Source organism: Hyperoodon ampullatus (genome assembly GCF_949752795.1).
Source record: "Hyperoodon ampullatus genome assembly, chromosome: 8".
In the NCBI taxonomy this organism is placed as follows: Eukaryota; Metazoa; Chordata; class Mammalia; order Artiodactyla; family Ziphiidae; genus Hyperoodon; species Hyperoodon ampullatus.
The window spans coordinates 90856011-90870401 of record NC_136921.1 but is presented as its reverse complement, the minus strand read 5'-3'; the positions used below and the strand labels follow the sequence as shown (position 1 = coordinate 90870401).

At 35.3% G+C, this 14391-nt stretch overlaps 1 protein-coding gene across 2 annotated transcripts in view; it reads right to left on the bottom strand.

Moving 5' to 3' along the window:
- Window positions 1–1375: 1375 nt before the first annotated feature.
- MTX2 (metaxin 2) overlaps window positions 1376–14391 on the bottom strand; it is a gene marked incomplete at its 5' end in the record, with an annotated part of 62633 nt that continues 49617 nt past the window's right edge. Inside the window, 5 exons of one of the 2 annotated variants that reach the window (XM_079709786.1) lie at window positions 1376–1840; window positions 11537–11613; window positions 13067–13192; window positions 13579–13617; window positions 14125–14217. In XM_079709786.1, the coding sequence (XP_079565912.1) occupies window positions 1666–1840; window positions 11537–11613; window positions 13067–13192; window positions 13579–13617; window positions 14125–14217 (510 nt within the window). In that variant the 3' untranslated portion in view covers window positions 1376–1665. The remainder of the gene's footprint in view (window positions 1841–11536; window positions 11614–13066; window positions 13193–13578; window positions 13618–14124; window positions 14218–14391) is intronic. The other variant, XM_079709787.1, reaches the window with a different exon arrangement.

The following is a 14391-nucleotide window of genomic DNA, read 5'->3' as shown; positions in this document are numbered from 1 at the left end:
CCCATGTTGTTGTAATATCTTTATATCCAAAAAGCTCAAAGAAAAAACTCTAGATTTTATATACTGAGTACAGAAGGTACTTGTTCTATGAAATGAACGTTATGGCATTATTAAAAGAGCATCATTCAGTATAAAACAAGCATACAAAAATACATACCAAAAAAAAACTGTCATAAAAATTGTACAAAAGCAAAGGTAACTTGGAATTTTTTATTTTAATAATAAAACAGATTACAAAATTAGTTCAGGAAAGCTATAATAAATAGCACTATAGTCAAAAGGGAGTACCCAAAGTTTATGTGGGACTTGGGCTAAGGAGAACCTAATTCATCCCTTATAAGATATAAATCTATAATCTTAAAAAAAAAAATGTAGTGTTCTTTAAAAGCCAAACAGATACCAGACGCCTACTGAATTCCAACTCTACCACTTACTAACCCTATGACCTTGGGCAAGGTATTACCCATTTTGTGTCTCCATTTCCTCCTCTGTGAACTGGGAATAATAACCTTGATAGTTTTTGTAAGGATTAAATGAGTTAAAATGTCTGGTACATAAAAAGGAATATAGAAGTACTACTATTCTACACATTTTCAAGAAATTATTTGTACATCTGACTCTTTTATAGCATCCCTGGCTTTACATAAAATATTAGAAAAATTGAAAGAAATACAGCATATAATCTTTTATGCTTATGTATAAATTGATACTTCTGTGAAATCTATCCTCCCTTCCCCACAAAAGGAATAAAACAGCATTATTAAAGTATTATTTTCTCCAAAAAGAAGTTTCAAAAAAATAAGGTCCTTGAAACTTATCCCTTTATCAAATGTAAATTATAGCTGCTCTGATAAAATGTTTTTTTTTTTTTTTTAATTTTTTTATTAGTTTCTGCTTTATAACAAAGTGAATCAGTCATACATATACATCTGTTCCCACATCCCTTCCCTCATGCATCTCCCTCCCTCCCACCCTCCCCATCCCACCCCTCCAGGCGGTCACAAAGCACCGAGCTGATCTCCCTGTGCTCTGCGGCTGCTTCCCACTATCTATCTACCTTACGTTTGGTAGTGTATATATGTCCATGCCTCTCTGATAAAATGTTTTTAAGTTCAATAAAGTTTAGATAAGAAAAATGCTCTTAAATGGTAATCTGTTCCAGGATTTAATCACTTTGTAATCATGCGCATTTTCTAAGTGCTCACTGTTAAGAACATTCTTCCCATGACCAGGTTTACCATGCATTACATCTAGCAAAGTAATCTTGGGAGTATGGAATACAAATTATTGCCTTAGAAAAGACACTGTTTATTCCATATATAAAGCTCAGAGAGTAGCTTTCAGAAAGATGGAAAGAAAGTATATACACTGGCCACACAGTTGTTTGAGCTTTATTTTTATATGCATACATGTGTCAAATAAACCAAAAATTTCAAGATATAGAGTACAACATATCAAATGAAATCATTCAAAATTATTTTAATGTATACACAAATAGCAGTATAAGGTACACGTATACGATACATTAAGTAATTTGTTTTGAGGTTGTGAAAAGCAGTATTTTTGGTTTTAAAATTCTGATACCATTATCTATTACATTATTCAAGTAACATATATTTCAAAAGTTAAACTTTTTAAAAATAATAACTAAATTAACACATAACCCTAAGACAATCTGATGGATGAGCTGACTTTACCAAAATAGTGTTGTTCGATTCTTCTACAGAAAGCAAGAAGGTTGCTATAGTTTTTCACCTTCTCAGAAAGTTCATCATTGGTCAACTGTGTAGTAAGAATGGTGTAGAGATGGCCAAATACCAGTGCATCTAATTCAGTAGGCCTAAGACAAAAGCAGAAACGAGAGTAACATGAACAGTGTTTAACTTGTATCGTAGACTATATACTATTTTTTAAACACTTTATTCATCTATTTAAAAGAAAAAAAGTCATGTAAGCAATAAATCCTACCCCGACTTGATAGAATTTATTCTATTTTATTGGAGTTTCTGTTATAAGATATGAAAGAAAAAAAGATCTTTTAAACTATGATTTGCTAGTTGTGTGACTTGCTTTTTTTTTTTCTTACAACTTTACTGGAGTATAATTGCTTCACAATGGTGTGTTAGTTTCTGCTTTGTAACAAAGTGAATCAGTTATACATATACATCTGTTCCCATATCCCTTCCCTCTTGCGTCTCCCTCCCTCCCACCCACCCTATCCCAGCCCTCCAGGCGGTCACACTGCACCGATCTGATCTCCCTGTGCTATGCGGCTGCTTCCCACTAGCTATCTACCTTATGTTGGTAGTGTATATATGTCCATGCCTCTCTCTCGCTTTGTCACAGCTTACCCTTCCCCCTCCCCATATCCTCAAGTCCATTCTCTAGTAGGTCTGTGTCTTTATTCCTGTCTTACCCCTAGGTTCTTCATGACATTTTTTTTCTTAAATTCCATATATATGTGTTAGCATACGGTATTTGTCTTTCTCTTTCTGACTTACTTCACTCTGTATGACAGACTCTAGGTCTATCCACCTCATTACAAATGGCTCAATTTCGTTTCTTTTTATGGCTGAGTAATATTCCATTGTATATATGTGCCACATCTTCTTTATCCATTCATCTGATGATGGACACTTAGGTTGTTTCCATCTCTGGGCTATTGTAAATAGAGCTGCAATGAACATTTTGGTACATGACTCTTTTTGAATTATGGTTTTCTCAGGGTATATGTCCAGTAGTGGGATTGCTGGGTCATATGGTAGCTCTATTTGTAGTTTTTTAAGGAACCTCCATACTGTTCTCCATAGTGGCTGTATCAATTCACATTCCCACCAGCAGTGCAAGAGTGTTCCCTTTTCTCCACACCCTCTCCAGCATTTATTGTTTCTAAATTTTTTGATGATGGCCATTCTGACTGGTGTGAGATGACATTTCATTGTAGTTTTGATTTGCATTTCTCTAATGATTAATGATGTTGAGCATTCTTTCATGTGTTTGTTGGCAGTCTGTATAACTGCTTTGGAGAAATGTCTATTTAGGTCTTCTGCCCATTTTTGGATTGGGTTGTTTGTTTTTTTTGTTATTGAGCTGCATGAGCTGCTTATAAATTTTGGAGATTAATCCTTTGTCAGTTGCTTCATTTGCAAATATTTTCTCCCATTCTGAGGGCTGACTTTTGGTCTTGTTTATGGTTTCCTTTGCTGTGCAAAAGCTTTTAAGTTTCATTAGGTCCCATTTGTTTATTTTTGTTTTTATTTCCATTTCTCTAGGAGGTGGGTCAAAAACAATCTTGCTGTGATTTATGTCATAGAGTGTTCTGCCTATGTTTTCCTCTAAGAATTTGATAGTTTCTGGCCTTACATTTAGGTCTTTAATCCATTTTGAGCTTATTTTTGTGTATGGTGTTAGGGAGTGATCTAATCTCATACTTTTACATGTCCCTGTCCAGTTTTCCCAGCACCACTTATTGAAGAGGCTGTCCTTTCTCCACTGTACATTCCTGCCTCCTTTATCAAAGATAAGGTGACCATACGTCCGTGGGTTTATCTCTGGGCTTTCTATCCTGTTCCATTGATCTATCTTTCTGTTTTTGCGCCAGTACCATACTGTCTTGATTACTGTAGCTTTGTAGTACAGTCTGAAGTCAGGGAGCCTGATTCCTCCAGCTCCATTTTTCGTTCTCAAGATTGCTTTGGCTATTCGGGGTCTTTTGTGTTTCCATACAAATTGTGAAATTTTTTGTTCCAGTTCTGTGAAAAGTGACTTGCTTTTTTAAATAGCATCATTTAACTGTGTTAAAATAATATTGGTGTAAAAAAAAAGAATGTCATACAAATGGAATTATATAGTATGTAACCTTAAAATAATAATAATATTGGTGTAAATGATCATATTCATCTTATTCATTGATTTATTCACTAAATATATACAACAGGTCTCCAGTGTGCCAGGAATTATGCCAGATGCTAAAAATATAAAAGCAAGAAAGATATCTAAGACATGGACATAAAACATAAATTACCACTACACAATTTAGTAAGTGCTTTTGTAGATGCATAACCAAAATGCTGTCAAAGCAGAGGATTTCACTGTGGTGCTAGGAAAACAGAATGATACCTGATTACCTGATCATCATATTACAACATGATTTAATTTTAATTTTACCATTTTAAAAGTAAACTTAGCTTTCTGAAGGAGATGTAAGAATGGCTTCAACAAAATTTTTTCTATGTTTTTTTTCCCTTTAATTATATATTACTAACAAAAAGATTAAATTTATCTACCTTGCTACTAACGGTCTATAAGTGGGACATCACCAATCTATATTACGTTAAAATAATTACAGTAGACCCTTGAACAACACTGGTTTGAGGGGTTCCCTGGTGGCGCAGCGGTTAAGAATCCACCTGCCAATGCAGGGGACACGGGTTCGAGCCCTTGTCTGGGAGGATCTCACATGCCACGGAGCAACTAAGCCCGTGCGCCACAACTAAGCCCGTGCACCACGCCTCTCTGAGCCTGCGCTCTAGAGCCATGAGCCACAACTACTGAGCCCGTGCTCCACAGCAAGAGAAGCCACCACAATGAGAAGCCCGCGCACTGCAACAAAGAGTAGCCCCCACTCGCTGCAACTAGAGAAAGCCTGTGCGTAGCGACAAAGACCCAACGCAGCCAAAAATAAATTAATTAATTAAAAAAAAATACTGGTTTGAACTGTGAAGGTCCACTTACACGCAGGTTTTTTTCAATAAATACGTACTAGAATACTACACAATCCAGGGTTGACTGAACCTGCAGATGCAGAACCACAGATGCAGAGGTCTGACTGTAAAGTTATACATGGATTTTCAGCTGCAGCAAAGGGTCAGCACCCTGAGCCCCCTCATTGTACTGTACTAGTACAATATTACTAAAAGGAGAAAATACCATAATTATTATGAACTAATTATTGCTGTCAGCCCTACAGTGAAAAAGTTACTGAGAAAGCACATTAGTCGACCTAAAATGTAAAAATATGTTGCAGTAATCTGGTTTGGCAAAATAGATTTGGGGGTCCGTCAAATCCTAATTCTGTTACTTACTAGCTATGTGGCCTTGATCGCCACTGATGAATGACTTCTTCTAATAGTTGCATGGGGCTTCCCTGGTGGCGCAGTGGTTAAGAGTCCGCCTGCCGATGCAGGGGACACGGGTTCGTGCCCCGGTCTGGGAAGATCCCACATGCTGCGGAGCGGCTAGGCCCGTGAGCCATGGCCACTAAGCCTGCGCGTCCGGAGCCTGTGCTCCGCAACAGGAGAGGCCACAACAGTGAGAGGCCCGCGTACTGCAAAAAAATAAAAAATAAATAGTTGTATGGCTTTGTATCTCTTCATGCCACTAATTCCTAAAATATTTATCTCCAATCTGAGTCTCTCCCCTAAAGTCCAGAATCATACATTCAAAGGCCTATATAACAATTCCACTTGAATGTTGAATAAGCATCTCAAACCTGCTTGTCCCCTCATCTTCCCAAAATAAAAGTCACCACTACCCACCACCTGTTCAAGCCAAAAATCTGAGTTACTCTTCAGTCCTCTTTTTCTCTTACCCTCCCATATCCATTAGCAAGCCTGGTGAGACACAACCACCAAAAATGCCACAACTTATCTATATCTCCTCCAAGCATAAAACATTGGAATGAATTTCCACTCCACTTACACTAACATGCCAAACTCCTTATCCAAAACATACAAATCTTAGATGATCTGGCTCCTGCTTACCTCTTCAGCCTCATCTCCTACCATTTTCTACACACAACCATAAATGGTTTTGCTTTTTCCATTTGAACATAAACTCTAGCCAATCTTAGGGCCTTGACCCAACTATTCCTGCTGCCTGGAACACCCTGCCCTTGACTTCATACTGCTGGCTCCTCCTTGTTTTTCAGAATACAACTTAAATGTCACATCTTAGTTTGAGTGGTCAGCATCCCCTGACCACTCAATCTAAAGTGGACATATAGCCGCTTATTGTGATGTGATTCTATTTTAATTCTCTATATGGCACTTAAAACTATCTAATATTTGTTTTTAATTAACTGTCTATCTCTTTCTACCAGGACATTGTCTACTTGTTTCCTGCTGTGTCCCCAACACCTGGAACAATGCCTGGCCCAAAGCAGGTTCTCAAAAAATATGTGTTTAATGAATCGATAAAAAGGTGAAGTACTTCTCATACCATACTATAACTGTTTACTTAATGTTTACCCTATTATACTCTAAGTTCTCTAAAGATAACACTGCATATATCTTTATAACACCAGTTCTTAGCAGAGTATCTATGGAACTGAATGGTTATTTGCTGAATGAATACATGAAAGAGAAAAGAAAGCATCCTGCCTAAGTTGTATAGGATATTTAATTTTTCAATAGTAGTTATTCACATTCTTCCAAAGCCTTCCCTCTTTTGACACATTCATGAAGTACTAATCAAAGTCAAATGTGCAATTTATGGACATGTTTAAGAGGGCAGTCAATAGGATAGTTTAAAAAAATCACAAGTGTCCTGGGACTTAATAGCACCATGATCCTAGCATTACGGATGAAGAATCAATAACAAATGGATACCTGAAAAAAACCAAGGATGTAGAAGGTGGATAAATATTGAGCTGAGGCACTTTGTGAGAAGTAATATAAACACCAACTCTTCCAGATCCCTAAACATATTTCTTAAAACGTGTATCTTACCAATTTAGGATTTATTTCCTTAATCCTTATTTAGGATTAACTACCCTCTGCTTCTTATACTAGAGCCTAAAAAAAGGTGAATATATTCTCTGATGCAACTTCCAGTAGGGTAGATGGGCATCTTTTATCAATAAGTGAAGGTTCTGAATGAGCTCAGGTATGAAGGTATGTTCAAACCAGAGTAGTCTAGAAGTATCCCTGAAGTGGTCAAAATATTATTTGCTTCAAATATACATCCACATAACTCAAAAGGTGCTGAATTATGTAGGGTAATGAGCATACAAAAACTGATCTTATGTTACCTAAAGATAGCAACTTCGTGACAAATTACTTTTAGAACATCTAACAGGAAGTAGAATACACTGTACTAAATCAAACAAAACACACACATAACTTAATGCATATTTTTTGTAATCCTTACAAATTTCAGCAACTACTTATATTAGTTGACTCTGACATATATGTTATCAATTCCCACAATTCTTTCTTTTTAAAAAGTACACTGTGGGCTTCCCTGGTGGCGCAGTGGTTAGGAATCCGCCTGCCAATGCAGGGAACACAGGTTCGAGCCCTGGTCCGGGAGGATCCCACATGCCGCGGAGCAACTAAGGCTGTGCGCCAGAACTACTGAGCCTGCGCTCTAGAGCCCATGAGCCACAACTACTGAGCCCGCGTGCCACAACTACTGAAGCCCACGTGCCTAGAGCCCGTGCTCTGCAACAAGAGAAACCACTGCAATGAGAAGCCCACACACCGCAACAAAGAGTAGCCCCCCAATCGCCCCAACTAGAGAAAGCCCGCACGCAGCAACAAAGACCCAACACAGCCAAAAATAAATTAAAAAAAAAAAAAAAAGTACACTGTGGTAGTGGGGACACAACTGTATACCACTGCTAAAACTCACAGAACTATACACATAAAAGCGTCAATTTTACTTTTTGTAAATTATGCCACAATAAACCTGACTTTTTAAAAAAGCAATAAGCTCAGAAAAATATTTGCAACTCCTATGAGAGACAAGGACAAAAAATTACACTTTAGCCAATACTTCCACTGAATTATTTAATCAAGCCAAGATTTCATGTACCTCCAGTTTTAATTACCTTTTCTATACAATATGGAGAAAAAACATAACATTTCCACCCTTCTGCTTACTAAGTCGTTTGTAGATTGTAATTTGGATATAGATAGCAACTCTCCTCCTAAGACCTCCAACGTCTTTCACACTGTTGCCTTCTCATCTTGCATTATCATTCTTTCCACATTTCTGTTGGTTACCTACTATTCTTTTTTTTTCCAGTTTTATTGACAAATAATTAACATACATCACTGTATAAGTTTAAGGTGTAGAACATGATGGTTTGATTTACATAAATATATTGTAAAATTGTTGCCACAATAGGTTCAGCTAACATCCACCAATTATCTACTATTCTTTCATTTGAATATCAAAATAAAAACAGTACCATAAAATGCGAATGTTTTCCTAACCTTTCCCACTAAAAATTTTTTTGTACTTATCTTTTTCATTTTCTTCAATTATTATGGTCCCACATTTCTTTCTCTGATACGTTTCACAGTCTAGTTTCAAAAACATTAATTTTGTCTGAATGTTCCCTAATTTTTCTTTCCCATTATACTACTAACTTGTCATTTCTTCATACTAACAGAAATAATCTACATATCCTTTCTTTATATATCAATCACTGATCTTTAGGACTATCATTCAAATTTGTAAATCAAGCCCCTTGCCATCAACTTTGCTATATTTTGCTTTTGGATATTTTGAGCAATTTCCCCTTAATTTTCTTAACTAGTGATTTCTCAATTGAATAAACTTCAGTGAAATCCCATTACCCCCTGAAATTTTTCTTAAGGTTCCCAAGTACAATTTTTGCATCATTTCTTCAAAATACCTTCCTATCAGTATATGAAGGTATATTTTCAAATTTTACCATTTACTTAATGGTTAATAGCAGTATTTTTTCTTTTTCAAACCTAACTCCTTTTCCAATTTCTCATTCAATTTAATCTAGTCTTAACCAATATTTACTGAGCTTCCTCTAACAGGTTTTGTTTGGAAAACACAAACCCTCAAGGAGCTCATAAATGCTTTGGAGTAGTATTAACTCTTTCTATCCTGATTACATTTAGAAAAACTATTTTTTTCTTCTTCTTCCCCTTTATTAAAAAGGTAACATGAAAATATCACTTCAAGAAAAGTTTTAGTTTTTTATTCCAAATCCACTCACCAGGTGAAAGGGAATAAATTACCCAGTCTTTGTATAGGTGTCTTAACAGATATCACATCAGCAAGATCACAGATACAACAGATAACACAGATTTTGTTTGAGTTGCATTTTAGAAATATGATTTAAATATTTAAAAGCTACCAACTATATATTATGAAGGATAAAAAGGACAATTGTTAGTATCTACTTTGTATTATTTCTAATTTTTTTCAAATTCACTTTCCTTTTTCCTTTCCACCATTTGGCTTCTTTGTCCTCTTTTCCCAATTACTATTCTTGCTGCAAGATCTCCCTCAACTATCTTTCCCTTTCTCTCATCAAGGAAAGCTACTGAGTTTCTTTCATGAGGCCTCTCAACACGTCTAGTAGGTAAGCTAGAAGAAAAGCTGATTCTAATTTTAGTGGGTAAGGAGAGGATACACAGGGAAATAAATTTTAATATTAAACAACTGGGTAAAATTAAAATTAAAAATTAAAACTATTCTATACTTCAATCATAAAAATGTGTATCTAAGTCTCATATAAGGTAAAATCATTTCAAAAACCTACATCTTAATACCAGTTCAACAGTTTCTCAATTGTTTTTGTACCTATTCTAAATTTTGAATTTTTCATTACAAGTTTAAAAATAATTATACCCGAGCTGATCTCCCTGGGCTATGCAGCTGCTTCCTACTAGCTATCTATTTTACATTTGGTAGTGTAAAATAGCTCGGTGCTTTGTGACCACCTAGAGGGGTGGGATAGGGAAGATGGGAGGGAGATGCAAGAGTGAGGAGATATGGGGATATATGTATATGTATAGCTGATTCACTTTGTTATAAAGCAGAAACTAACACACCATTGTAAAGCAATTATACTCCAATAAAGTTGTTAAAAATAATAATTATACCCTTATGAAGAAAAAATTTTTTTGATATTTCCACTGAATCACATGCCAAATGATACCTGGTTACTAACTCTTTGACACTGAGTTTCAATGAGGAGAAAAATAAGTTAGATCTATTATCCTGGCTTCCCATGGAGACAGGGTGCATAACAAAACTAACTCCTAAAACAGAGTGATGCACTTCAAACAATAAAATCCACCCCTTCTGAGCTTTTCAGCTCCTAAGAATTCCTATATCAGAAAGAAAGGGGACTACATAATACTAACATTTTGATACCTTTCTTTTGTATTAGAGACTAACAACTAGAATCAGCATAGAAAACATCACTAGAAATAAGAACATAGCTGTAGAAACTTTACCTACCAGGATTTCGTGGTTTGAACTCTATGATCTTTCTGCTTCAAAGATCAACAGAGCCCAATTTTATTTTAATATCAGTTATATAGCACATACATTAATATAACTTTAATATTTCCAAGCTATCATCATAGTCATTTTTGCTACAAATATTAATATCTCTACCAAAAGATGTTTGATATAGCTATAGATGAATGCCTATGAAGATGTAATATATAATAGTAAATAAACCTTTTAAAAAATTATCAATCTAGGGCTTCCCTGGTGGCGCAGTGGTTGAGAGTCCGCCTGCCGATGCAGGGGACACAGGTTCGTGCCCCGGTCTGGGAAGATCCCACATGCTGCGGAGCGGCTGGGCCCGTGAGCCATGGCCATTGAGCCTGCGCGTCCAGAGCCTGTGCTCCACAACGGGAGAGGCCACAGCAGTGAGAGGCCCGCGTACCACAAAAAAAAAAAAAAAATCAATCTAAAAGTCAAGAGACTTTTATCTCTCTTAAGAGAGATAAAAAGATTAGAAGATAAAAAGATAAAAAGCCAAGAAAAGATTAGAATTCTAAGCAAACCAATGAGGTTAAACTGCTAATTTAAACCCATCTTAAACTGGATCACAGGATAGCTGATTCTGATATACTAAAATTGTAACTTTAAAAAAAAAAGAAAAATTCATACTTTGCCTACGTTAAATATTATTTTCCAAATTACAAAAAAATTCTGTCTTAATAAAACATGAATTACTCAATTTACATATATACACATACATATATTTATCTATATCCTTCACAATTATTTCTATGCTTTACAAATATTTTCATTAAATTTTAAAAGAAAAGTTCAAATAATGCTTGTCCATCCAACAGTATTTTTTACAGTTTAGTTTTATTCACTTTTCTAGTCCTCAGGGTATCATCCTATACAGACAGGTATGGCTACACTTCACGTTTTAATAGTAGTTTGCAAGCTCAGATTTTGTTAAGATGTCATAGTTCCATACAAAGCACCTTGAACTACCTCTAGTAGAACCTCTATGATATCATACAATAATGACTGGTTTACATTGTCTACCCTCAGGAGAAAATTCTTAATAGCTAGCACTGCATTTTAGAAATCTTGGTCTCCCAGAAGCTAGTGCTATGCCTGACACCCAAGAAATTAAATGGTTAATGAATGCAAAAATGAACTTTAATATAACTAAATCTTTTCATAAATATTTCTTGATAAAACAATTCCTCTATGATAAAATGTTTGATACGACATGTATGATAAAATAATAATATAGAAAAGAAACTAACTAAAAAGAATAAATTCTTACTGCTTATTGAAGAAATACGGTTGTGTTCCCAGTCTTTGAGAAAGAGCTTGACAGCACTGGTCTACATCTTCTAAGACCTAACACAAGCAACAGACCCCAGAGAAAAATATTTAAATTAGCAAAGCAATAAAATGTGTCTAAAACTTAATATGTATCATAGTTTATAATAAAAATATAAATTTAGGTAACCATTTATAGTATATTTAAATCAGACTATAGACCACATAGAGAACATACATAATAATTTCTATACAAGAAACAGGAAGAAAATTTGAGAGCAAATTTCCTTTAAATACAAGTACATTTAAGTTACTTATAAGGATTATGATCAAGAAAGTTTTTATCTCAAAACTCTACTCCCTACAAAAATGTTTTCCTGAATCCATATAATCAAATGACTTCACATGTATTAAAAAATCTGCTTCATAAAGATGACACTGCTGACCTACCATGAGTAAAAATCCTTTGAACTGTTTCCCCACTAGTGGAAATAGATTTTATTTACTCCATCCTTATTCATTTACCCAATCCCCCTTGTGGCCAATGGCACACATCAATGAGTTGGCTGACTAGGACTAGGGGTATCCTTGAAAAAGAGACATTAATTAGCTTAATGATGCTCAAAGTCATGACCTTGACAAGATATATATTTTTATAATTTTGCTACTTCAGTAAATTTAAGACCAAAGAAAAGCAGGTATATTAAGCACTGCATCTAACAGGGTTGGGTTTTTCTTTTTAAGCCCTGATGCTGTAGATCTATATTTATTGGCATAAAAAAGTGTCCACAATGTATTGCTGAATGGATAAAAAAAAATTAGGTTATAGAGTGGCAGGTATACTATGACCCCATTTAAAGAAAATGTTATTAAGAGACACCTAGGGCTTCCCTGGTGGCGCAGTGGTTGAGAGTCCGCCTGCCGATGCAGGGGACGCGGGTTCGTGCCCCGGTCTGGGAGGGACCCACATGCCGCGGAGCAGCTGGGCCCGTGAGCCATGGCCGCTGAGCCTGCGCGTCCGGAGCCTGTGCTCTGCAACGGGAGAGGCCACAACAGTGAGAGGCCCGCGTATGGCAAAAAAAAAAAAAAAAAAAAAAAAAAAAAGAGACACCTAGAAGAATGTTCTCCATATAGTTAACAGTGGCAATTTCTAGATGGTAGGATTCCAGCCAACTTTTATTTCGTTTTTGAAGTTTTCGGTATTACATAATTTGTTTTACAATAAGCATGTGTGATTTTTATAAAACAAAAAAGTACTTCATGTCAGAGAAAATAAGAACAAATGTTTTGTTAATTTTTTTTTATTATGTTGAGTTTTTTTTTTTTTTTTTTTGGCTGTGCCACGCAGCATGTGGGATCTTAGTTCCCCCACCTGGGATGGAACTGGCGCCCCCTGCATTGGAAGCGCAGAGTCTTAACCACTGGACCGCCAGGAAGTCCTCTGGGATTCTTTTTAAAGGACCAACAATTAAAAATCTTTTTTCTTTATGTATTAAAGTTGAGGGTTTTATCAACTTCAATCTGAACTGACCTGGTCCAGAGTCTTGTTACCCCATCCAAGAGCTTTCATCTTACGTTTGACTTCCCACTGTTTCTGATAGGCCAAAATATGATTCAGAGGCCAAGGGTAAGGAGATCCATACCTAGCATGAGTGATCTAAAGCAAAAAGATTATGTTAAAAACATGATTCTAAAGACATAGCCTGTTTTCACAAATAAAATTCTAAGGGAAATATATTTCCAGAGACCACAAACAGAGCAATCTGAAAAAATAAAATAAAACAAAACATAGCTTGCAATCTAAAAATTAAAATTTTAAACCACTCCCTTTAAAAATATATAAACTTTCACATACTCTGCAACCAGTTATATCAATGACACACAGCTTCCCTAAAATGTATGTGCAAGCAAAATTAAAGTGAAAAACTATATCACTAATGGTATAAACCACAATGTTTCATTTATGAGCAGGGACTTATGATTCTGAGCAAAAGTGTTTTTTCATTAAATTTTAATTAAGATAAATGTTGCAGAACCACTCACCTCCCCTACAGTAGCTTCATCACACCACTGAAGATACAACTAGGAAAAAAAAAAACAGTCACCAAAACTTTAAAGTATCAAAGAGAAAATGGATAAAGAAAGTTATTTCTTGCCAGGGTAATTTTTTATAAGCCAACATCATAAAAGTCACATATGTGAGGGTTGTTTTTGTTTTTTCTTGGCTAATGTTGCTACATAGAATTATTAAACTTAACGGTGGTACCTATAAAAATATTTCTTATTCATAGAATACATCTCTAAATGCCATTAAGGTATTTTACAGATACCATTTAAGAGAATTTCACAAGACCAAAATAAAATAATAGTGGTCAAGAGTCACTCCTGTTTACAAACAGAAAAACTAGAAATGATAATATCAGGCAACTTGTTCAAAGATAATGATCAAATAATTTGGGTAACCACACTAGCCCTAGAATTTGCTTGACTGTTTTCCTATTTTTCAGTAACTTTAACATAACCCATAAGAAAGATGATCTTTTATGAGAGAAAAAGCTTATTTTCAAGGCCTATTATCTTCTATTATACCTCTGCAGTCAACAGCATATTGTTGACTAATTCCATGTAGGCTTTCATTTCTGCTTTTTGGACTTCATCCAGCCCATCACTAAGAGAATGGCCCTAAAGGGAATTTAAAAAACTTTAAAAGAGCATCATATTAAATATACAAAAACTTTCAGTTATCTTACTACCAAGTAATACAACATCAATGTTTTACTGCAAATGTTCAATGGATTAATTTCCAAAATGCCCCCTAAAACATAATTATTTTATGTAAAAAAATAATACTTTGCT